The 26319-nt window shown below is 41.4% G+C and overlaps 2 protein-coding genes across 5 annotated transcripts in view; one reads left to right on the top strand and one right to left on the bottom strand.

The window, feature by feature from the left end:
- Positions 1–17957, top strand: part of LOC306827262 (uncharacterized protein) — a 28645-nt gene extending 10688 nt beyond the window's left edge. For 2 of the 4 annotated variants that reach the window (XM_079348964.1, XM_079348963.1), the window contains 17 exons: positions 2186–2266; positions 3745–3842; positions 5432–5512; positions 5699–5845; positions 6585–6720; positions 7054–7619; positions 8008–10401; positions 10597–10815; positions 11631–11849; positions 12514–12732; positions 14049–14267; positions 14536–14592; positions 14776–14955; positions 15095–15256; positions 15607–15705; positions 15812–15872; positions 17263–17957. In XM_079348964.1, coding sequence (XP_079205090.1) covers positions 2186–2266; positions 3745–3842; positions 5432–5512; positions 5699–5845; positions 6585–6720; positions 7054–7619; positions 8008–10401; positions 10597–10815; positions 11631–11849; positions 12514–12732; positions 14049–14267; positions 14536–14592; positions 14776–14955; positions 15095–15256; positions 15607–15705; positions 15812–15872; positions 17263–17276 — 4952 coding nt within the window. In that variant the 3' untranslated portion in view covers positions 17277–17957. The remainder of the gene's footprint in view (positions 1–2185; positions 2267–3744; positions 3843–5431; positions 5513–5698; positions 5846–6584; positions 6721–7053; positions 7620–8007; positions 10402–10596; positions 10816–11630; positions 11850–12513; positions 12733–14048; positions 14268–14535; positions 14593–14775; positions 14956–15094; positions 15257–15606; positions 15706–15811; positions 15873–17262) is intronic. The other 2 variants (XM_079348965.1, XM_079348966.1) reach the window with 2 other exon arrangements.
- Positions 17958–18086: 129 nt separating this feature from the next.
- On the bottom strand, positions 18087–25921 carry LOC306827263 (plexin domain-containing protein 2-like). Its single transcript, XM_079348967.1, has 13 exons — positions 25666–25921; positions 23918–24147; positions 23144–23284; positions 22918–22987; positions 22089–22211; positions 21858–21976; positions 21682–21781; positions 21458–21553; positions 21066–21147; positions 20468–20528; positions 20123–20348; positions 19566–19723; positions 18087–18817 (listed from the first exon to the last, which is right to left on the bottom strand). The coding sequence occupies exons 1-13, from the start codon at positions 25784–25786 to the stop codon at positions 18608–18610; spliced, it is 1737 nt and encodes a 578-aa protein (XP_079205093.1). The 5' UTR covers positions 25787–25921; the 3' UTR covers positions 18087–18607.
- Positions 25922–26319: the final 398 nt, after the last annotated feature.

The raw sequence follows: 26319 nt of genomic DNA, 5'->3' as shown, positions 1-26319 counted from the left end.
GCACGTGTTTCATCCTGCTCGTCTCGTCAGAGTTGAAGCAGAGGAGCGTATCCTCGGGGTCAGGTTCAGTCCTTCTGATCTGATTGAAGGACGAGGGATTTCAGAGTATTACAAGTGTTTCATGGAGTGGGGGTCGCTGGCTGCAGATGATGCAGCACTGTGACCCCTGTGGGAGGATGACTGATGTCACCATGAGGCCACGGCTCACAGTCGTATTCCTCACATGCACTCTTTTGCACATTTTCATCTTGTTTTTCACCCAGCCGTTTTTAATCAGCTAACAAATCCGATCTGCAGAGTCTGAACAATGAGAAACCTGCTAGTGTTGCCTTGTACAAGAACAACGGGGGCTGAATGAATAGAATTAGAATTTGGAGTTTGACATAAACACACGATACCTGCTGCTCTAATCAAAGCGTATCACACATGTATCTTGTTTATTTCAAACTCTAATGATTATAATCTAAAGATTATTTAAGCTGTGAAACATTCAGATCCAAGGAACCGCGACAGAACAGCAACAGAGCAGCACAGACACATCCTCCCCTGAAGACGGACACGCAATGAGTCCCCTGGAGTTGCAGTATGCACGTAGAGAAAATGAGAGTTAGGATGTCTGCGGCTCAGTTGGTAGCTTCGGTCCCCGGCTCCTGCAGCAACATGTTGAATGTGTTCTTGGGCAATAAACTCAACCCTGAATATCTCCTGCTGCTTCGTCTGCGGCGTATGAATGAGAATGAATGAGATCAGTTTCTTCTAAAGGTCTCACTACAAAGCAACCACTGCCATCAGTGTGCGAATGAGTGTGAGTGGGTAAGTGTAACGTGCGCTGTGAAAGGTTTGAGTAGTCTTAAAAAGTGCCATACAAGCTCAAGTCCATTTACCTTTGAAAGACATACACTGATATGGTTTGGCTTTATTTTGACTCCCTTTTATTTTCTCTTTCATGAAGAAAAAAAATGAACAAATCACACAAGAAGAGTCTCACACACACACACACACACACACACACACACACACACACACACACACACACACACACACACACACACACACACACACACACACACACACACACACACACACACACACACACAGCCTGCAGCCATGCCAGCAGCTCAGTGAGACAGCTCTCAGTCAGGGATGGGCCGTGGGCTTCATTCAGATTACATTAGATGTACTTTATCGTCCCTGAGGAGATATTTGTCGAGAGCAGCCGTGCAAACAAAACATGCAGCTCAGTGCATCATGATACAACATAAATACAAACCTCACACACACAGGACTAAGGGAAAAAGTACAATGATGGGAGTGTCTGTAGAAGATTATTATCATCACCATATACATTCATGAGTCTCACATCAGATCAGTTTTATGATGGAGGGAGACACACAAACACACAGATTAAATGTACTCAGTTAATGCCACAGTCATACTGCGTTCAGGGTAACTATGACCTTGAGCTGCTGTACAGCAGAAAGCTCTAATGGTCTCAAGTCTCTATCATGTTCCTGTTCTGGGAAAAATGTCTCCACACTCATTTTCAAGCTACAACAAGAATGTGAGGGGTCAACACAAGCTCCTAAAAGACCCTCCTTTTGTCTTCTTTTACACGAGCTGCCCCGTCAGGGAACTCCTGCTTGCAGGAAGGGTTTTCAGCAACATGAATCTGTGTGTGTTTGCAGCATGAGGGAAGGTAATCTTACTTGGTTTAAGTCTGGTCCTTTTTGCCTTAAAATGATTAGAAGTGACCGCGCGTACTCTACTGAAGCTCTGGAGCAGCGAGTGCGGCGCACAGATAAAGGTCTCCGAGTAATGCCACAAGTGAGGTCGCTCTAATGCACTTATATAACCACAAACGGCTGCATTGTTGCATGAATATTTACATGACATGAAAAGAGCTCAGGGCTCAGGGTTGGACGGGGCAAGTCAACTGTACGACTGAACTCTTTGCTGCAACGCAGGATCACAGATTGTACATTTTGAAGGACGTATTCGTGTTCACAGCACAGATATCTACTGTTTAAGTCAAACTAACAATTATATTTTCACTGCATTCAATTTTGGAGTAATTTCCTTATTGAAGTGACAGGATAATTTATTAGACTTGATTCTTCATGTATCTGTCTTTACATTTCAGCGTCTCTGTAAATGTGTCTGTATGTGTGTTTCTGTGTGTGCACAGACGGCAGCACCTACGAGGAGAGTATCTGCAATGAGGGCAGCATCTGCGGGAGCGACTCAGCCTTCTACAGACAAAGTGAAGGTACAGACATGTGTCATATTTATTTCACCAATCCCTGTTTTAACTGTAACACTATATATATGATGCATCTTCTGAGAACAAAAACCAACTGGAAAAAAAAACCCAAGAGACTTTCCAAATCTTTGAGATATCTTTGGTTAAAGGCCGGGTTGGTAATTTTCAACAACCTGCATCATTTTGAAAGCAGCATTCCTTCAGTGCTTCGTCTTCACCTGCTCCCTCAAACGCCACGCCCCTCACTTACATGCACAAGCACCCTTGATCCAGACCTCAGCTCACGCTGTGAGTGTGGGCTCGTGCATGCATGAGATGAGGAATGAACACAGGGAGACAGGGAGGCATGACTGGATCATAAAAATGGAACCGACTGCAGACATTGGTCGAAGTTTTTACGTGTTCACAACTGCTGCAGATGACAGATTTTCTTCCTTTTTCAGAGCACATGAGTTATTCATTTCTGTCAGGACCTCAAGACAACTTCAGCCAAAATCTAAAAAAGTGTATTTGGACAAAATGACCAACCCTGCCTTTAACTCACCAGTATGTTTCTGTAAAGCATCTTAAATCTAATGTGCACTCAGTAGTAGAAAAAAGGTGATTTACACTTAATGCCTTCACTTTGTTTCCTAGCCTTTCAAGCCGATAAATGTATTTTAAAAATGATATTATGTACACACACGGACTATGGATTTATCAAAGATAATAGAGCTGAGTGCATTGTTTGTGGAAATATTGGAGTAACATTAGGACAAAGTAGATTCATATTTACATAACAGCTACAGCAGAGAGTAGAAAGACCTGAAACATGGGGGAACAGCTAACACCAGACCTAACAAAACGAGGACCACTGGAGTCCCTTAATGGATTAAATGAGATTGTGCGTGTGTGAGTGGGCTTGAGAGGGGCTGGATTTGGTCACCTTTGTACTGAGCCTGGCTCGCTGTTTCCCCCTCTCTTCATTCTTTGTGCTAAACTAACGTGAGGCCTGTTCTAACAGAGCGAGGTAACGTTCAGGTTAAAATTCAGGCGTTGTGTTACAGCTGTGTTTGTGAAAGGATCCGAGCATCTGAGGATGTTGAGAGTACATTGAGCCGAAAGAGCACAGGAACCCAAACATGGACCACTGGATGGACAGGAAGTCTAATTTTGCTGCTTATAGGATGAAACACACAAGTCTCAGTTCAGCTTCCTCCAACTTGTTTCTCATGTGGTGGTTTTATTTTACCGACTGCAGGCTTGCTTATGTCACCATTACTCAAGGGGATGCACTTCACTGATTCAGACATTAAGTGCTTGATTCCTAAAACGTGGAAACATAATTTCCATCTGTAGTGACAAAAAACCGGTCACTGAAAGTAGACTAATGACACATGACTTGAAAGCTGAATTTTACTGTAAAGGATGAGATTCCTTGAAACAAATACATATTGCTCACAATATCAAAAACACATGTGATGATTGCATTTCTTTGTCCTCAGAGCACAGCATGGAAGAGACCCTCACTGTGGCCTTGCGGGTGGCAGAGGAGGCCTTAGATGAGGCCATCACCAAGGCTGAGTTCGACACCTCCAGTCAGGTTATCTACATTATTAAGACTCAATTAAGACTTTGTGATTTCTGTTTCTGGTTTTGTATTTCTAATCTGCACACACTGTCGACTTCGACTTGGAGTCCTGAAAATCACTGATTCCATTGGTCTGCATTTCTTTTGGACAACATGTCTTTAGGAAGACTTCTATCATAATTTAAATGCAGCAGTTTTAAATGTCTGCAAAGGATGAAGTTCCTCCTCGATCGGACTCTTCCACTTTTTCTTTCTCTGTCAGATTATGAAAAACAGAAGAGCTTATATCCCTCAAATTATTGCAGAGAACAAAAAAAAACTCCTCTAGATTACTGTGTTCTACTGACAGACTATTTAATCCCCTGCCCTAAATCATCCAAGCCAACCATTTGCCTCCAAATGTAACGAATTAGCGTCTGTTTTTGTCTATTATATTGATCGTGAAATCTCAAAATCAGAGCTAGCAACTGCAGACGACCCCGACTCAACAACATGACACAAGAGTGAACACAGCGTCTGATCAAACCCACAACTCTGACACATCGAGCTATCGGCTTCTCTCCACACTTCAACAATGTTTTCAGCTTTTTCTCAAATTCTATCCCAAAACTAACGATCCATTAAAACTGGACTTTAAACATGAAAGCACCACGAAAGAAGCTTAATTGAGACTATGAAATAGTGAGCATTATATTCAAAGGAGAAAAACACAGTGCTGAATTAAAAAAGGACTACACGAAGAACGTTAAATGTCTACAGAGATACACGCCATGACGAGAACAGTAACACACAAACATGCATGACAAGTGACACAAAAAGACGACATTAGGTGTTTTCGGACCGAACAGTTCTGGGGACTTCTTGAAGGAGTTCCCTGATAACGACTCACCATCTGTCTGCATTTGCACCGCCATGGTGCCTGCTCTGACGCAGGAGCTAAAAAGGTTCTAGGAACTAAAATAGTTCTTCGTGCCTGCGGTTCAGACTGAACACAAAAGGAAGGAAGATCCAACAGTTCCTGGAAATATGAGAAATTTGGTCCGAAAACGGCAATAAATGCAGGACAACGAGGAGATGAAGACACACATTGAAGAGATGCTCAGAGACTTCAAAACAAACAACAAATGAATACAAATAAGGTCTGACATCACAAAGATCAAGAGGCCTAATTTCACAGACAAAAACTAAAAAAAAAAAAAAAAGACACAAAATCACTATCAAACTATAAGAACACAAAGATGAACCAAATAACATCAAATAGAAAATAAATCACCACAAAGAAGAGCTTAATAACGATAAGGACACAACTAATGACTACAAAGGGACGCTTTTCTCAACTTTAAACAACTGTTCAAATATTTTTCACAACTAACTTTAACAGGCGAGTTTATTTCAGGTTCTGCTGTCCTTTTATTTTAAATACTGTATGTCAGAAACCTTTCACCTTTCACTAATCTCTGCAAGTATCCCAAAGCTTTTGAACTGAATACGGCGATTATGCGGATTGAAGGGGTATCCGTGGAGGAGTAATCAGCTTACAGTGGGATTTCTGTGTGTGCGAGGTGCTGAATAGCTTTCTTAGTTCTGTGTTTGTTCACTAGGAGAAGCAGAATGAGGCGCACTATCTGCGAGAGCACAAAGGGGAGCTCGTTGAGGAACTGGCCAAAACTATTGTGCAAAAAGTAAGAGGCAGTTCTCTATTTTGTTCCAACAATTTCTTTGAGAGCAGCAAGTGTTGATTCAGTGTGTGTGAGAAGAAGTGGAGAATTAATGCTGCCGTTGTGCCACAAGGCCGGGCATCTCTTTAAAATGATCAAACACGACTACAGTATTGTGCGCAGTACTAATCAGGTCTCTGTCTCTCTTAGATTATTAATCGGAGGAAGACTTTGGCTGACATGAGGGCAGAGTATGTCCAGGACTGGCCAGTTGAACACAACACTGACCTTCATCATCACCATCAGTCCGCCAGTGATCGTGCCACCGGCTCCGTCAAACAGCAACCAGGCCTCTTTGTAAAACCAAACAAACAAAAAGCATCACAAACACAATGAGTTTCACACATTAAAAACAGGTTTTATTTTTAGGGGTTCAAAACAGGTTCAAAGATTTAATTTTGTGTGCAAAGTTTGGAGAAATTAAAAATTTGCTAGAGATTAGTTTGGCAGAATTCAGTCTCTCCGTCCTTCCTGATCAATCAAACATTTCACTCTTCACATTTACATAACATTTCAATTTATTTTCTAAGCGACTCTCTACACCAAGCTGCACATCAAGTCACCAAACTTTCTTTAAAGTTCCACATCTACCAGCTACAATCAGTTAAATGTTGCTTACACATTATCGCTTCAGTATGTGATATTAATACGAATGCTAATCAGTGTTTGTGGTTCTCTGTAGTTCATGTAGTTCTCAAGGATTCAGACTTTTTCTTCAGTGAGATTATAAATGAACATTTTAGCACTGTGACAAATCCAATGTTGCTGAAATGAAAGATTCAGTTATCTTCAATCACAGAGGAGAAAGACTAATATGTGACGTTTCTCTGCACTACACATCCTCTCATCCGTGTGCTGATGTGTGCTGCCCTCTGCTGGTTCATCTGAGCAGCTGCTGTGTGGATTTTGTGTTGCGCAGACGTGCAGACGTGCAGCGTGATTGTGGTTAAAGATAGAACAGGGGACACAGCAGAGATGGAGTTCGTACTTTCAGCTTTTCAATCAGTTGTATTTTTGTCACATCTCCCTTTTTTAGAGATCCCACTCGGCCTTCTCACTGTTGGAGAACGACTCTTCAGGGATGGTTCAAGACTCCTCAAAGGCGTCAGTGAAGGAAGACGGTGGTCCCGCTATGACAGCTTGGAAGAGTGTAGACCGGCTGGACAATGCGGGTAAGATTTATTCTGCTTCTTAAACTCCAGTCTTTTGTTGTTATGGCAGTGATACATGATCAACATGTTCTATGTGCTATCAGAAGAGAGTGGTATGGTGTTTGTTGAAATGAATCCTTAATCTATGATTGAGTAATTGTTTAATTTCTTATGTGAAACAGGGCATTCATTTATTGATACAGTAATCATCGTCAGCTAATTCCTGCCTCTACTGTTTGTTTGTGTTTGTTTATGTTGCAGCATGTCTGATTCTACTTTTTCTGGCATATGGTTATGTGTGTACATATTTGTGTTTGTGTGTGTGTGCGTACGCTTGCATACTTGCATATAAAGGCGTCTCCGCAGTTCTTCACAGCATGGATGGGAACTGGATTGCCCTGCAGAGCGCCCAGCTGTCGCGTCCTAGCCTGCTGACCAAGAGGAAGAGTCAGGTCTACAGCGCCTTGGAGAGGGAGTCTGCAGTGGTGTCCGCCTACGAAGGCATGGGCTCCGACAATGACATCAAACACGAGTCGGACAGCTCTTTGGGCACCACCCTCCAGGAGATCCACAGAAAGATGATGGACTCGAACATCGAGCTGCAGGACACCTGCGACAGGATCCTGTCCCCGCTGATGAGCCGCCGCGCCAGCGGAGACAAGATCCTGTCCCCCATGTTGGGCCGCAGAAGCAGCAGAGACAGCATGCTCTCTGACTCCGAGGGGAACTGGAAGGCAAACAAACCTCTGCTGGGTGTCATAAAGCTGAAGGTGCCTGCAGAGATCAGGAGACCTCCATCCCGCAGGACCAGCATCATCGATGTGAACTTTAACATGGAGGGAGGCAGACATGAAGAGAACATGGGGGCTGCAGAGAGATCACAGCAGAAAAAGAAGAGCGAAAAAGACTCTTCTTCTCTGGTAAGAATAAATAAATAAATAAAAATAAATAAATATATATATATGATTGCATTAAAATGAAAACTGATGAAAGATCTGTTGATAATGAAACAAAGACAAATGTACATGAACATGAAATTATCGATTCTGGCGCTGATGCCTGGTCAATATTTAGTTTTTAATTAGTGTGTATTTGTATAGCATATTTTTTAAAAAAAAAGTTTCAATAGGACATATTTATCAAATGACCCTGCACAGAAACACCTTTTCCTGGGAGAGCACACAGAACCATACACCAACCATACGTAAGCCAAAGGCACGAGAGGAAAGCTCTTTTAGTTCACAAAATAGAAGCAGAGGAGCCTTTAAGAACCTTTTTTTTAAAAACATTTTCCCAAATCTTTCACAGAATAACAGCAAAAAAGACAACCATCAGCCTGAAGCTGTGACTCCAGATACTTTGTCTGAAGCTGTGACTCCAGATACTTTGTCTGAAGCTGTGACTCCAGATACTTTGTCCTCTGGAGGTATGACGACCCCTGAAGTACTGGAACTGGAGACTGACATCACTGGACAAGTAGCCAATCAGATGGACCAGGAGCTCACAGCCAAACTGGAACAGCTCGCTGGCCGAGTCAATGACTTATCCAGTGGAGAAGAAAAAGAAGTAGTCGATGGAGTGACAGATGCTGTTCATGATGGACCAAGAGAGGAAGAGGAGGATGAGGACAAGGATGAAGAAGAGGAGCAGCAGCAAAGGATGGAGCTTGAGTCGGATGAAGGAAGAACCGAGGATGAGGAGAAAGAGGAGGAGGAAGGGAATGAAGAAGATGATGAGGAGATAAATTACAGATTAAACAAGCTGATCACTCAGTCCAGGCTCAAGTACTTCTCTTCCACTGATGAAGAGTTGGACAAAGTTGGCAAGAGTGAGGAAGAAGAAGAAGAAGAAGAAGAAGAAGAAGGTGAGGGAGATATGGATGAAGATACAGAGGAGGAAGAGAAAGAGCACAGGGAGGAAAAGACAAACGGCTTTACATATAAACTCTGTCAGCTGGAAAAAGAAGCCCGGGCGAACCAGTTCTCCTCCACAGAGGACGAGATGGACAGAGTTGGTGTCGAGGAGAAGACAGGAGAGGAAGAGGAAAACGGGGAGAATGTGGAGCTGGCGGTTAAAGTGTGCAGATTAGCTTACCAAGTAAACGCCAACCAATTTTCCTCCACCGAGGACGAGCTAGACAGTGTTGGCCTCTTGGACGAAGACATGAAGACTGGAGAGGAGGAGGAGGAGGAGGAGGGTAGGAAGAAAGAAGAGCTGGCGTTGAAAGTGTGCCGATTAGCACACCAAGTCAACGCTAGCCAATTCTCATCCACTGAGGATGAGCTGGACCGAGTGGGCAGAGGTGAAGAAGAGGAGGAGGAGGGGACAGACGAGGAGGCTCTGTGGAAACTGCGAGCAGAGAAGGCCGTTCAGGCGGCTCATATGCGTGATTTAACCAGTCTAGTTGGTGCATCTGAGTATTCTTCCACTGAGGATAATCTGGATAAAGTTGGACAGACAGAGCCGGAGATAAACAAAGTGACTGGAAGTGATAGGTGGGAGAGCGCAGAGGGAAATAATCAAGACAAGGAGGAATCTTTCGAGGATTTGGATGTGAATATGTTTGATTTGAGGGATGAAATTGAGGAGAAAAAGAAAGAGAGCAGTGATGAAAACGTTACGTCAGATCATGTGTCAGTGGAGGTCAAGAGGGAGGAGAGAGTCACAGAGGAGGGGGAGGGATTAAAAGACACGGGAAAGGCAGGAGAGGCAGAGATGGAGTTAAACACTGTGGAGGAGAGTTTAAAAGTTAGAGAAGAGAATCAGCCGGGGGCAAGACTGGAAGACGATAAAATTGAAGAAAGCAATGGCAGTCAGGGAAGCTGGGAGACAGCAAAGGAAGAAGAGAACAGTGAGGAATACGCAGAGTTTGACCGGATTATCAGCAGCATGTTGATGATGACTTTGGAGGACATGCAGGTGCAGATGGTAAATGACGAAGCAGGTGAAACTGGGGGAAACGTTGGCGAGCAAACGGAAGTAAAGGCGGACGAGAATGTAAAAATAGAGGGAGAAAGTGCTTCAGTGCAAATGGAGGAGGATAGGGAAGTGAAAATAGGGAACGAAAGTGAACTGATGCATGCAGAGATGGTCGAGGAAGTTAAAATCGGGACAGTAAGTGGATTGGAGCGTGTAGAGGCTGATGCAGAAGGTAAAATCGGGACAGAAAGTGGATTGGAGCAGGTAGAGCTGAATGTGGAAGTGAAAATAGAGGGAGGAAGTGAAGTTGAGGTTCAGAGGCCTGATGCGCAGAGCACAGAAAACCCTAAGGAGACAGAAAGTAAAAAAGAATTGGAAAGCGAAAATGTGCCATTATCATGTGCGAAGGAAAGACCAGAGGCAAATATTGTAACAAAAGAGGAGAGTCAGGAGGCTACAGTCAGAAAGGACAACCAGCAGGGAAAGAAAACGGATCCACAAATGATAAGATCTCCAGCAAAGTCAGCAGTTATGTCCATCAAAGAGATGCTGGAGACGTACGAGGCTAAACAGTTATGTCAAAGAATAGGACTGCACGATGACAAACAACAGGACAGGGGAGGAAAAATCTCCACCATGCGACTGATGATGGAGACGCACGGTGATGTCACAGAAGCCAAGGAAAGGATGGAGGAAACTGAAGGAATAAAAATGTACAAAAAAGATCAGAGCAGGAGGTCTTCTCTGGACGATGCTTTACAGACACCAGAGGAGATTCAAATGGTGAGTAAACATCGACCTTCACATCTTCTCGATGCTTTTTTAGAAGCTTCAAACTGAATGTATGCCAAAGTCTTTCACTAACATAGCTTCAAACCAAGTAACCCCCACAAACGGCCGTATGGGAGAGCCTTAGAACGCCTACATGGTCAAAACAAAAACAAACCATTATATAATGTATATCTCTGTTTTTTAAAGGTCCAACCAAAAGTGCAAAGAATAGGACTGCATGACGACAAACAACAGGACATAGGAGGAAAAGTCTCCACCATGCTGCAGATGATGGAGGCACAGAGTGATGTCACAGAAACCAAGGAAAGGATGGAGGAAACTAAAGGAAAGAAAGCGTACAAAAAAGATCACAGCAGGAGGTCTTCTCTGGATGATGTTTTACAGACACCAGAGGAGATTCAAATGGTGAGTAAACTTCTACTGTTTACAACTTAAAATAGCTTAAAATTTAATGTATGTCAATCTTTTTTTTATTTATTTATTTTACAAAAATAGCAGGTCACATTTAATGGTGATAAACCATCACACAGTTCCAGTTGTGTGTCTGTCTCTGGATTCATCTTATATTAGCTGGAGAAATCATGTAAAACATGGAGATAATCATCAGTCGGCTCATTAGAAATCAACGTGCTTAACTTACTCAAAACGAAGACTGTGCGACTTTTTTGATCCAATAGATGTCACCATCGAGCACTACAGTATCATGAAACCAAAACAAACCGCTGTTTGGTTACACACTGAATCCTCCTCCCCTCAAATTCACACAGAGGAGTTTCAAATTTGAACATTGATTAAGCACTTAGGGCAAGTGGCTGACAAAACTGTGCTTGTCTCGAGCTGCATCGTTGTGTTAGTAGGCTAATGGTAGCCCTCTTTAGTTAGCTCATAGCTGCACAGTGCATGTAAATTCACACAGAATGACCATGATCTGAAAACACACTTAAGTGATGTTCAAATAATCAGTGAGTACAAGAATATTATTCTCCTTTTTCTCTAGTCCCTCACTTAAACAGCTTTTATACGCAAGTGTTTATGTTTCAGGCAAATCACATTAAGCTAGTGGAAACATTAAATCAAGTCAAAAATAACATCTAGGGTGTAGATTTAAAAAAAATCCTATTTCTCTGTCCAACCAAAACTGCTTTCATCTCATCCAAGTTCAACAATAGAACTGAGCTGATCTCAGAAAAACCCCCTTCCTGTGTGTCTGTGTGTTGTAGAGGTACTCTGCAGTGCAAAGAATAGGACTGCATGACGACAAACAACAGGACATAGGAGGAAAAGTCTCCACCATGCTGCAGATGATGGAGGCACAGAGTGATGTCACAGAAACCAAGGAAAGGATGGAGGAAACTAAAGCAAAGAAAGCGTACAAAAAAGATCACAGCAGGAGGTCTTCTCTGGATGATGTTTTACAGACACCAGAGGAGATTCAAATGGTGAGTAAACTTCTACTGTTTACAACTTCCAGATGCATTTTTACCCAGAGATCCTGTTTGCTCTTTTAGCTGTTGGCAAAGTCTCACATATTATTCTCCCCTTCAACAAGTTTCAATCAGTCTCAGAGCTCTCCAAAACATGTCTGTAAAGTTTCTCATTCTAAATCCACTCTGATCCTGTATTGGATCATGTCTATAAACCCCTCTATTTCAGCCCTGCTCAGAAGAGGCTGTTACTGTGTCTGTAGCTTTAAATATTTAAATGAGCTGTGTCTGACCACGCCCCCTCTCTGGAAGGGCTTGGGTTGTCTTGGGTTGTCTTGCACCATGCTTTGATGTTTACGGTTGAAAGGTAGACTCAGGGCAGAACAAACACCTAGCTGTGGGAGTGTCACCCACCTGGGGGAGGGGCTACTGCCCTTTGTGATGTCATGAAGGGAAAATCTTCAAACAGCCTGCTAGAGCAGACATTCTCTGAAAAGTGAAGCATGCAAAAAAATTGAGAGAATTGACTTTTCTCATAGTTGAGGGTTTTGTAAACAGACGAGGGACATATATTAGAGTTAGAAAACATGGTTAAGTGCTTTTATCAGGAAGAAATGTGTGAATTAAAAAGAACTGAGCTGATCTCAGAAAAAATCCTTCCTCTGTTTCTGTATTGTAGAGGTACTCTGCAGTGCAAAGAATAGGACTGCATGACGACAAACAACAGGACATAGGAGGAAAAGTCTCCACCATGCTGCAGATGATGGAGGCACAGAGTGATGTCACAGAAACTAAGGAAAGGATGGAGGAAACTAAAGGAAAGAAAGCGTACAAAAAAGATCACAGCAGGAGGTCTTCTCTGGATGATGTTTTACAGACACCAGAGGAGATTCAAATGGTGAGTAAACTTCTACTGTTTACAACTTCTAGATGCAGTTTAAATACATTAAAAGCTAATTAATGCCCTTTTTTCCACCAACAGCCCATATACATGTTAACAGCTTAAAATGTGTGATAAAAAACAACATTATTGCCAACAATGAAAGGTTATATTTAATGGTGATAAACACATTTTAAAACACTCAGGGTTTTGCTGCTAGAGCTTCATCAGGTCTGGTATACTTGTTTATACCTGCAAAAACAAATAGAGTGCTTATTAAAGCTCCTATAAGGAGTTTGTGGTTGTTTATGAAGCAGACACATGATTTCGGTATTTCTTTATGTCCTACAATACAAGACCATCAGTGAGGAGATTGACTATTTTGAATAAAAAAGGCAGGCCGCTTTGAAAAAAGATGCTAGCGTTTTTTTCTCTGCTGGGGTAAAAAACAACCTCGAATATAAAACATGCTGTAAAAAGTAACAGAGTGACCGTGTCGGTTATACAGCGGCTTTTGTCAACATACTGTTGTCATAGAGACAGGACGGACATTCAGAGCTTTTCTTCACAATTAACAAACAGTTTATGCAAACAACTCCCAAGAACACAGCCAGTGCTTTTCTGCCCGAAAAAAAACACTTGGTGGACACGGAGCCTTAGATGACTTTTTTTTTTTGCTGAAAAACAATAATTACACGTGTACAGGAAAAATCAGCAGGAAATAAAACTAGGACAAAGTTCCACTTGTTCGTCTGTTTCTTGATGAATCTGAAGTTAGGCGGGGACATCATCTCAAACATGGAGACAGTCATCACTTGGCCTCAGAAAGCGTTTTCAGAAATCAACGAGTGATGTCACTGAGACTACCTCTATGTTTTATACCGTCTATGGATTTGCTTTACAAAAGCTAATGCTAATGTTAGCAAATAATGGTCACTTTTGATTTCTGAACAATCCAAGTAACATTTGAAGTTTACTTGGTTTCAGTACATTGAAGGCTTTTTGGTGTTACAAGCCGTCTTATCCTCAAACGATCAGCTCTTAGTTCACGTGGTCTGATTTAAACAGCTGGTGGCTAACTGCTGCTAACACGGGCTAATTATGAAAAACAAAAATGTCACAGCATGATATTACTAGCTTTACGAACATAGCACACAAGTCTGGTCTGTTCAGTGAAGCTCCTTGTTGGGAGTCAGATTATTATTTCCCATCGTTTTTATTTGTGCTACAGAAACATAATTCTAAACTTGGACACATTCAGGTTTAACGTGAAGAAAGAACCAAGCAAACCATCAGAAAAAAAAAAAAACCCTTCCTCTGTTTCTGTATTGTAGAGGTACTCTGCAGTGCAAAGAATAGGACTGCATGACGACAAACAACAGGACATAGGAGGAAAAGTCTCCACCATGCTGCAGATGATGGAGGCACAGAGTGATGTCACAGAAACTAAGGAAAGGATGGAGGAAACTAAAGGAAAGAAAGCGTACAAAAAAGATCACAGCAGGAGGTCTTCTCTGGATGATGTTTTACAGACACCAGAGGAGATTCAAATGGTGAGTCAACTTCTGTCTTAACTGTTAGCGAGATGTCAGGAGTCAAGATGATTTATGTGTGCAACAGAACCAAAAACATCTTTTTAAACTTACCCATCATCATCTCATGATCGGTCCTTTGGATGAGACGCCAGCTGCTGATTTCACCAACTCTCCTCTTTTCATTTTAACCCAACTCCTAACAACTCTCCTTGATGCTGGATTTCTTTCTTGTTTCTGTTCCTCTGCTTTTCCTCTCTTCCTCTTTGCTTTTCTCCGTGTGCTGTAGGATAGTGAAATGGACATATACAAAACTCTAGAGTTAACATCAACTCTGCTGGAGCAGGTGAGTGAGGAAATGTCAATCTGGGTCTTCACTGAATTTACTTCTGCTTCTGTAATTGTCTTGTTATTATTGCTATGAGGACATTATTATTTCTGTGTGGATGATAAACATAGGATCAAAAAAGGCTGGATCTTGAACTCACTTCTTTCAAACCCCCTCTGCCTGTCTGACTGTGTCTTGTAGAGATACTCTGCGGTGCAGTTGCGGAACATCACTACCGAGGTCCTAAAGGTGCTCAACACCACTGAAGACCTTCTGCACGGAGTGAAAGGAGGAGACAAGCTCAGGTCCTCCATCCCCTCACTGCCCCCCAACACAGACCCCAGAAAACTGGACCAGCAGTTCTCCAAACTGGAGGAGAACGTAAGTCCAGCTCTATGACACTTTACATTTTGTGCTTATTACAATGTTACACTTGAGGGGAGTCTTCATGTAACAAAAACATGGTTTTAATATCATTTTTTGTTTTATATTTTAAAATGAATCCTGTGTTGGACTGCAGGTGTACGTGGCAGCGGGTTCAGTTTACAGTCTGGAGGCAGAGCTCGGGGACCTGGAGGAGTGTGCCAGGAGCATCAGCGGATCTACGTCAGACATGGAGCTGTCCTTCCTGGAGGAGCAGGTGGCCTCAGCAGCTGCCAAAGTTCAACAGTCTGATCTGCAGGTGAGCTGAAGAACTGAAGATTGTCTTTGTGCTGATTGTAGAATCACTACTATCGGCTCTAAGTCTAGAGCCGTGTGTGTGTGTGTGAGCTTTATTAGGCTTTGGTTTGTAGATAAAAATACAGAACACAGTTTGATGTAAAGACATAGTTAAAATCTTTACTCTGATTGGTTCTAATATCTTACTCTGATTTCTGCTATGATTTGGCCCTGTTGGTAGATCTATAAGCATCTAAACATTTAAGTATTAAATCAATCTAAAATGTGGTGACATTCTGCACAGCATGTACAAATTAGAAAAGACCATTAAACTAATTATACCAATGATTTTGTTTGTGTTGCTGTTTCTAGATTTGTGACATCTCAGCGAGAATTGCTGCTTTAAAGAATGCCGGCCTCAATGTGGACACACAGTCCCGCCCCGCTAAGGCCAGGACAATCCCAGTGATGGTACTGTACCTGTAGACCTCATACACATCTTATCATTAAAACGTATTAACATGATGTCGAGTGCTTGTTTAAGTCTAAAAGTAAACGCGCTCATGTTTCACCGCAGCCTGTCACCCTGGACTCATCCAAACAGTTTAGGAGAAGATTACCTGCACCGCCTGTGAAGGGTAAGAGTCACCGACAACACAACACACTGACTGTACACAGTGCTTTTGTTTTATTAGTTTATACTATTAAATCTAGTAATGACAATTAAATATCACACGTAGAGAGCAAACATGTTTTGAAAAGCTTTGCATCAAGTAACGTCTCGTGTTTCGCCGTCTTTCTTTGTGTGTTACAACCATCCAAATTAACTTCCATGCAATAAGCAGCTACTTCATTCCCTGTGTGCAATGCACTGTTGGCCATCATCATCTCTCATGTAGACTGTATAAAAAGATGGACAAGCATGACGGCTCCCCTAAAGTGAAGCTACAACATTTGGAGCTCCCCCTACAGGCTATTTGCAGTATCAGTCATGAGCTTTGCCTCCTCCATGTGAACAGACGGGTCAAACCATAAAACCATGATTTGTGTCAAAGAATTCATTTTTATAAGATGCTACGTTTTAATTTGTTATTTGAAAGGATGGAATATAAAATCGTTGCCTTGCGTCACTTCCTGTCCGAGTTATTCGATTCTGTCCAACCCGATCAGTGCTTGCAGTCGGCTCTGTTTAAAATAGACTCGCAGCTCTGATTTCATAATCACTGACTAGAGTGTCTTATACCAACACTATAATCTGTTCTGCTGTGGACTTTACTGACTGTATCAGTAAGTGTAGTCTATACGTTTTGGTAAGTGTGAGGAGCTGGACGTCACAATGGTGGCAGTATCTAACATACAACTATGGCTCTGAATAAGGTCAGTAGGTCTGCACCTATCACAGGTGATACTTTGGCTTCACATCACAACAGCCAGAGGTGGAGCTACATCATCAATCTTTTGGGGCGGCAGTAGCTCAGTCCTCAGACTTGGGTTGGGAACCGGAGGGTCGCCGGTTCAAGTCCCGGCACGGACCAAGTCTGGAAATTGGTTTGGTAGAGGTGCCAGTCCACTTCCTGAGCACTGCCGAGGTGCCCCTGAGCAAGGCACAGAACCCCAAAACTGCTCTGGAGCGCTCGCTGTGGGCAGAGACCTCTCCATTAATGCATGTCACTAGGATCCTGTTTGTGCACAAGTGTGTATCTTGGCCTGTGTGTGTGTTCATGTTCATTAGACAGACTGTTAACTGAATTTCCCCTCGTGGGATTAATAAAGTATAAATTATTATTTATATACAATGTTCAAGACCCTCAAGATGTAAAGTGCTTTCCCAACACAGCTTGGACTTAATTCACTTTGACAAAACTGTATCCTCATTATTTGCTTACACTGTTTCCATTCATGAGTGGAACCACTGATAAACTATAAAGTAGTTATCACAAAGATTCATCATTTATTTCTTGATGTTTTTTGCGGACATGAATGCTGTACAAAGTGTTTGACTGATGTTGGACTCTTGTCTTTCACAAGATAAAGAAACATAAACCATGGACCACGGCTCGTCGGAGAAGCTCCACCACAGCAGTGCCTTGACTGTCTCGCTCTGCAGACGACAGGCCAGTCTTATGTGATCCATTTAGAAACCTCTTGCCTTAATAAAATGTAAAGCTGAACATGCACAGGACACTTCTACTGTGTGTGTATTCTGTTTAGATCTGCTCTATGTCACTCCCAGTGCAGGAAAGTATTGATTGAATTTAATTAAAATGTTTTGTAGATATAATCAGATTGATGAGCAAACCGTTCTTAAATATATATCCTCACTGATCAGGATAATAAACCTTCTGATCCTCAAATGTAAGAAAAAGAAAATCAGTACAAAGAGTTTAAAAACATTTTTTTTTTTTTTTTTTTTTTTTTTTTAGAAAAGTGAGATAAATTGTTACATTATACAGCTTGTGTACAATTAATCTTGTTAAATGCTGTAATTATAATATTTTTATAGACCCCTTTTTAACGACATTAGTAATTAAATTAACTTGCTGATGAATAATCCATTAATGGTTATTAGTGACTGTGAGACTAATTATCAGCAGCACAGCTTCTGAATATCACCAGTAGACCTATTTGTACTGTTACATGATAAATAAACACATGACACATATGTGGGAACAATTAAATATCTTGGAAGATTTGAAGTGTCTCATGTCTAAAATAAATAGACTTGTATTTTCACTGGCTGTGGATGTGTGTGATGTTGTAGTGTACATGTCTGTGCAGCTTTCACCAGTAAACACGTTTTCTGTCTTTGTTATCGTTGCATTCAGAAGGTAAGGACGCACATTTGCACGTCTGCAGAAATAAGTTTTGCTCTGAGAAAAGCAGCAGTGGAAACACTGCACGCCCTGTTTGCATCAAAGATGAAGGTGGGTGTAATGGTGAGGAATTTAGTCTGTATTTTTCAGATGAGGAAATGACACCGGAATATGACATTCCTACTTGTGAAGAAGTGTGGGAACAACACATAAACCACTGGAAAATATCAGTCGTCCTCACAAACATGCAGCAACATCCCCTCTTGCTCTCTCCGATAAACTCAAAAACACGGGATCTGAGCGAAGGTGAAACATCTTTAAAACCGTCCGACGGCTCGACTCCAAATTGTAACCATGAAGCCAAACAGTAAATAAAATATGTAGTCATGATCTCCTCATAGGTTTGGTGTTATTCCCTCTGAAAGCTCAAGTTCTCTCCCTGAAATGAATCTGGAGTTCAGCCACACGGGAAGAAGTAGTCGCAGCATTCACAGAAGGAATGCTTTGTCCCAACGAGAACCAGCTCTGTCTCAAAGCTTTGTGGGAATTGTAGTTTTGGGTCAGGAGCTCTCAGATATCAGAAAGCGCTCCCTCTGATCAGGAACTATGAATCCTTCTTTCTGTTCACTCTCTCTTCTGTCCGACATGACAAAAGATTGTTTGGGGTCGATGACCGCCGTGCTGTCTATGTCTGGAGCCTCAAACTCGGCGTACGTAGGGTGACCTGAGCCCCGCCTGAACTTCATGATTGGCCAACGGGTGGGCCGCCGCTAAAAGGGGGATGAACACAAAGACAAGATAAGATAAGAAGGTGGGTTTGTTGAACACAAATGTCCAGTAAAATAAGTAGATATTTACAATTTAAACAACGAATAAAATGTTCCATTGTGTTGATCACACCACTGGGGAGGAATAGATGTAAAAAAAAAATAAAAAAACTATAAAAACTTTTTAAAATAAACTGTTATTCTACGAAGAACCACTCATGAAGACAAATTTCAACAAAGTAACATATTTGTACTTGCAATATTATAGACGGTTTAAAAAAGGGATAGAATATAAAGTATTGATGATTTAAGACATTGAATGGCAGAGTCCATTCACACAATAATGATTTACTATTGGACAGCTGAGTCTGGCTTACTTTACTTTGTTACACATGAATTTACGTAAATTGCTACCACTTAAGTCCTGATACTCACAGACCTGTGATTTACACCACAATCGGAAAATGAAGTGAGTGCAGAAGTGGACAAAAAACCCTTGCAGTTCCTCTTGTGTCCACTTGAGGCTGACTCTACAAACCGAGACGTTGAGCGAATAGCCTCATCTGCACCTCTTTGCCTGCCTGATGTTAGCTGGAGCCACCGTTTCCCAAATGATGACCTTTATAGTGTGGCTTCATAACAACTCTTCAGAATCCAACGGGTGACATCACTGAGATCACAACCATGTTTTATACAGTCTGTAGTGAAACACGCCAAAGACAAACGAAACAGTGGTAAGAACTCAGCTGACCTCCATGAAGAAGAGACTTGCGTTGGATGTCGGGTTGTTGTACAGGTAAACAGATGTGAGGACGGCTGCTGCAATGATGACCATCGCTATGACGATGCCCGTAAGTAGACCGATCTGCAGATGTTCATCGCTCTCTCCTGTGGTCTCTTCAGCTCCTTCTGAAAACAAAGAAACATTTAAAACCTCTTTACGTGTTTAACAAAATCAAGTAACTATAGAAAGCACCAGATAGAAACAAAAGCCCTAACAGCACCTCCCATATTTTGCCCAAGCAGAGTGATGCACATACGTTGAGTCATCCTTCAGTGGCTGAGGACAGTATGCAGTATTTAACATGGCGCTGTATACACTCAGCTCTGAGCTCACAGAGGGATGGGAAATAGCTGACCATTTGACCCCGACTCTGTCAGACTTTACACAACAAACAGACGAGGAGCCGAGCTAACAACAACAGGTGTCGATTCATGAGACGTATTGATGAGCTGCTTGAGATCACGCTGATGTTTGAGATGAATAAAGCACACACACGTCGATCTGAAAGGATTTGGTCAGGTCACCTTCTGCCGGGTTGCCGGTCGGAGTCTGAGGAGAGGATTTGATTCTGCTCATGCTTCTTTGTGATGGAGGGGTGGGGGCACTGGGAGTCTTGCTGCGGGGTGTGGAGGTCACTCTGGAGGTCCTCCGCTGCATTGTGGTGGTTGTAGCAGGAGTGGTCGAATGCGTGAGGTGAGGAGATGTTGCATTTGTGAGGTTCGTCTCTCGAAGACACTGGGGATCTTTTCTCTGCAGAGACAAACGTCAGTAAACACTTCTGTGCAGAATGACACAAAGTGCTGCAAAATTCAAACTCACTCAAACTCAATGGTTTGTTTGTTTTTTTTCAAGCCAGAAATAAAGAGAACCTCCTCAGGGCAGCCGAGGTCGACCCAGTCCTGCCGGAAACGATCAAAGCCGCTGGAGCACCTGAGAAAAAAAAGATGAATATACGGAAACAACACAGATGACTTCACAAATATATGAGATACAAGGGACCAAGACCAAAACATAATGAAAACAAATTTATTTGAGTGTCAAAAAGCTCGGATAACGACAACAAGATGAAATTGTGAGGTGAGAGGATTTCTCATAAAATATTGTAAAATGAAAAAAAATATTTTTAAAGTTTAAAAGTCCAAAGTATGAGATGAAAAGTCAAAATAATGAGTGTCATACGCCTACATAAAAAGCAATATCATAGCTATATAAAACTAATAAATGTCTTGATAGATATGCATGACATGAACGGTCTTGACTTTGAAAAATTCAGATTTAAAAGTCAGAATCATTAAATGACTTATAACCTGTATTTTGTATTTAAACAATTAAAATATGACTCGTGGTTATGAGATGAAGAGTAAAAGAAAGTCAAAACAAAGTTCTGAACTCAGTTTCAGGTCAAATCTTCCTGTACTGTCTCTTAATTAAATGTAGAGAAATGGAGAGCTGTGGTGTGTATTTTACCTTTGTAGCCGACTGCACCAGCTGCAGTTGAAGCCAATGTGAGCGGTGACACATGCACCACACGTGGAGAACTGCAGACACGCTGAGAACAAAGAAACCCACGAAGAAGAGTGAGCAGGAGGAGACACCTTTGACCTCTGTACATTTAAGCTGAATGTATTTCTACAGGCCGTCGCCCTGCAGTGACGCTGTTATGAAAGTGCTGACACTGTTTTATCATCACGTCCTTCACGATTAATCTCTTGACAGGCTACCAGAAGTGTAAAACACATGTTCAGTGTTGATAATGATTACATGCTGACGTCCAACCTTACAGAACACAAGTGAAAATCTTTGTTCAAATCTGTCTTTTCAACACGTCTCTTTCTGCACATAAATACTGATTCACTTACTGGGGAGGGGGAAAATCTCCACAGCTGTGGAGTTTGAGATTTTGGACTTTAGGATGTTGACCTTGTGATACTCAAAGATGGTTTTCCTCCGAACATCTGCAGCATGTCATAAAGGACATTGATTCATTAGAAGGTGTTTTTTTTTTTGTTTTTTTTAAAGAAACAAGCTAAATTAGTAACTTGAAAAGCTTCGATAAGTTTTTAAAGCTCCATGTCTCACTCACTCGGGATCTGCTCTATCTCATGAAGCACCACAAAAGCATCCGACAAGCCCACTTTGACAGGATGATTCTCACTGCTGATCTCACCGATGTCTACAGGGATCTGTGAAGAGGAAGAAAAAGCTTTACCAATTTACTTTTTTTATCAGAAGATCAAGAAGACGAGGAAGAATCGTCACCTCTTTGTATGCAAAGACGATGCGTCCATCGCTGTGCAGAACAGCCTGGAAGGTGAAAGATCCCAGACTGATGCTGTCCTGGATCAGGATCTTGTTCCACTGAACCACTAAAGCAGTCCCTACACAGTAAACAACAAAGCAACAACAAAGTCATGCACTTATGTTAGGTGTAAATATTACGGCTGATTCACAAACAAAATGTCATTAAAGGAAACATATTGACTCTCTTACCGTTGTCAAAGTAAACCACCGAGGAGTTTTTGGAGAGACTGGGGCCAAAGTTGGCCATCAAAGGGGCGATGTACTGCGTCGCTGTGAGCATCCTGTGGATTATATCTCCAGTATAAATAAAACCTGTGAGATTAAAAAACATGTAGAGGATGCTGTTGGTTGTTTATATGCTGAGCAGTGAGACATTTACAATGTTATTTTCAACCATGCAGTCACTCCTCATAGACGGTATAAAAAAAAGATGGACGACATAGCTCCCAAAGACTGAAGCCAAAACATTCGGAGCGCCCCCTGCTGACTGGTAGCAGTACAGGCCACAAGCTCCGCTTCCCAAAAACAGATGGGACATTGGCCAAACTGTAAAATCACATCAAATAATTCATGTTTAAACCTGGTCTCTGTCTCTAATTGAAACTCTTACCATGCTAAGACACATTCAACTTTCCATAACCATGAGTGTCTGCTTCAAACTTACACCAGAATCTGTTCTGCCAGTCACTTTGCTGACCTCGCCGATCTTTGCTGTTTTACCTGCAAACATTTGTTTTGTTAAAGCAAAGGAGGCAGGACGTCAAAACGCTGGCAGAGTCGGCTTCTCAGCACCAGCTCTAAATGTCATCTTTAGACTCACACAGCAGCTCTTCATGCGGCGGAAGTCTTTTGGCGTCACATTTTGACAGCAGGAGGAGATGGAGATGTGTCGTCAATCTGTTTGCAAAGTGAACATGACCTATTCTGCAGCCAGTCAGTAGAGGGAGCTCCAAACGTTTGGGGCTCCGTCATGTCATCAATCTTTATTTACAATCTGTGATTCCCCCTCTCACTGTACCTCCAGTTGCCACGGTGATTTCTTTCAACATATGGCCGTAGAAAGGGAACTCAAAGGAAAGATTCACTCTCTGGAAAGGAAAAGTGACATTTTAATTGTGTGATGAAGATTTTCAACAGATACTATCAAGTAAATACAAAACATTGAAAGTAGATGTCTCTTCTTCTAATCAGAGGCAATTTCATTTTCATTAAATATTCAGGATCCCCCAATAAGGGTTTAATACCTCGGCTTGTCTGTGGGTGCTGGAAAGGGTACCAGAGACCTTCCACTCCTCGTTTCTCTGATCCACGTTCACCCATAGCTCTTTACTGGCTGCCTCACCTGACATGTAGATTTTAGATGTGTAGTAGGCGTGATCAATGTCCTGTCCAAAGATTTAAAGGATGGATAAGCTTTGAACAAACATTACAAAGAGCTGGAACTACATTTAAAACACATATTGGTTGATATTAAAGGTTATAAACTTTAACAAAGACAAAAAATAACTTAATAACTTCAACTTCCTAACCTTTTCTAGCTTTAATCTTTTTATATTTTTTAGGTTGAAATGACTGACATGTTTTAAATTCTACTACAAAATTATTAGATGGTCCAAATGTGTTTATTATTACTCATGTAGACTGTATTAATAGACGACATGGTACCACCCTAAAAGGGAAGTCAAAACATTTAGAGCGCCCCCTACTGACTGGCTGCAATGTGCAGTATGTCATAAGCTCTGCCTCCTCAATGTAAACAGATGGGAGATAGGTCAAACTATTAAATGAAAATATGCATCAAATAAGTTCTTGTTAATTGTGGTTTCTGTCTCTGACGGTGATTCTTTTTGTGCTGGTTTATGTCAAAGAGTTCTGAGAAGTTTGTTTTTTACAAGCTATAAAAATAAAAATCTTCTGCAGCGCTCTGTGAGCTGGATTTGTAGATGTGAGGAGGACCAATGACAGGACTTTGAGCTCTGTGATGCTGTATTTTCTAGGACCTTCAGTCGTCTCCCTACCACAATCTGTGTAGAGTTGTCGTGTCCCTCCTTCATCAGCATCTCTAGGTCTGACTCATCTGGTTTGTGCTGGTCTCTGTAGAGGCCCTTCTCATCTGTAGCCCAGCCAGGAGCCCCGGGCCTGGACCTGGACGCCCACCTCCTGTCGTTGGTCTGGTTGTTCTCTGAGGCCACATAAGACCTTCTTTCTGGAGGAGCCAGGCCCTGTGAGTCCGGAGGGTTCAAAGAGGCTGAGTGTGTAAAAAAAAACAAAAAAAAAACAGGTTTGAATAAATGACTTTTGCAGTTTGAAACTGTGAAGATCTGGACAAGTTCAAGAAATAAAATTAGTCAAACGATTATAAAATTTTTAAAAATAAAACGGTAACAAAACACCTACACACATAGTGTGTAGTGTAGTTTTTATGCCAGCAAAATGTGGGGATACATTCTGTATGAAAAGACTCAAGTACGTTTCCAACACAGAGAAGAATTCAGCATTAAAATGCATTAAGCTTGAATATTTCAACATTTAAGAGCTTTAAAAACTTTAAAAAACCGGCAAGTTGAACACATTCTAATTGTGCAATATTATGATCATTTCAAACATCTTAAATTGATTGAAATATTAAATCAAACTCCAAAATGCATCCGAACTCTTACATGCAACAAGACAAACAATTTCCCTGAGTGCACCATGTGGCCAAGATGCGTGGTCACCACGTCATCCATCCTTCCTGCGACAACAGTGAGCCTAACTTTCCTCTTCACAGCAGAGGGTGAAAGCATGCTTCACATTTTTCACACCAGCAGCTCAAGCAGCCGGCATGTGAGGCTGGGCAGCAGTGGGTGTTGTGTTTATATTTCAGTCGCATGGCAGCTCTGTGGCTGCAAACAGCCTCCACCTGTGTGGTAGTGTGTGACGTGGGCAGTGTCTGATGCCTCATTCATCTGAACTTCATCTGACTGCATCAGTATCTTCATGCTCATGGCTCCATTTAAAGGGAAAACACTGAGAGTGAAAAAGCAAAAATAAAACAATAATTTCCTGCTTTACTTTTGCGATTAGTTTATTTCCATTGTGATATCAACATAAGGAATAAAACTGTGATTTATTACACCACCCTACTTCAGAGTAGACATGGAAACTTCCAGCACACTGGACAACAGTGACCAACAGTCAGAAACCTCTTATCTTACCCCTGTCAATTATTTCAGGCCAGAGGCACATTTTGTCTTTAGTGAAGACAACACTGAACAAAAAGAAGTCCCATGTAAACACTGCGGAAAAACTGTTTGCAAGATATGCAAGTTATTTATTTCTAAATTAGAAATCTGAATAACTGGAGTTAAATGCTCTCATTAAATAAAAATCTCTGAAAAATAATTATCACAGGAAAAATGTTTTTTTTTTATAATAATAATAATGATAATAATAATATGCACAAAATATGATAAAACGCAGACAATTTACAAACACTGTGAGAAGGCTAATGTTAATGTGTTCTATTAATATTTAAGTTTTTGTTGTTATTATTAATAGTTTGCTGACTTATTGAAACATAACACTGAAGTATTAAAGTAATATTAGTGATGAAATAAAAACAATAAATATTATTTCTCTCATTAAATGTAGCATTTACAATATAAAAATCCAAATAAGAGAGTGAAGTTTTACAAAATAATAACTGACCCACTCAGGAGGACAAAGTTGCTTTGTTATTTTCTTATCAAATAAATTTAAAAAATAAAACGTTGTGATGACTTACCATAGACTGACTTCTGCTTCATGAAGCTTAAGTGAAACTGGAAAACAATAACCAGTCCTGTGATCAGGTTCAATGTTTTGGTTAGAGTGATCGCCATCCGTCCTCTCAGTTCACAGCACATCTTCAAGCTTCAACTCATGAAGTGCTGGACCGTGCCATGGTGGAGAGAAATTCACAGACTTGGGTCAATCTCATCGGTAGAACATCAGGAGCTCCATCACGCACTTTCATCAGTCCTGCACGAGGGGTCCTCTAAGCTGCTGGACAACTTTACACAGACCTCTCTATGAGCAGCAGACTGTGGGGACTCTGAAGAGCAGGGACCGTCCTCAAAGTGCAGTACCGAAAAATGGATGCTAAAAAATATTAAGTTACTTCATACTGGAAACATGTAGCCACTTCACACATGAAAGGGCTGTTTGTTAACCACAACAATTCTTATTTTTATTTATTTACATCATTTTTCAAACATCAGATTATTACGTTTACTATCTTATTATTTATATACATTTATTTATTTAATTTTTACCAAGTGCCTAAAAGGCTGGGTTGGAAAACAATTCTCCAGATAAACATTTTAGGTTAGATTTAGGTTAAAATTATCTTTAGGTCCTGAAAGAAATTGATAACTCATGTGCTCTGAAGAAGGAACAA

Source organism: Symphodus melops (genome assembly GCF_947650265.1).
Source record: "Symphodus melops genome assembly, chromosome: 7".
Classification (NCBI taxonomy): domain Eukaryota; kingdom Metazoa; phylum Chordata; class Actinopteri; order Labriformes; family Labridae; genus Symphodus; species Symphodus melops.
The sequence above is the reverse complement of the archived record's forward strand: the minus strand, read 5'-3'. Positions and strand labels throughout refer to the sequence as shown.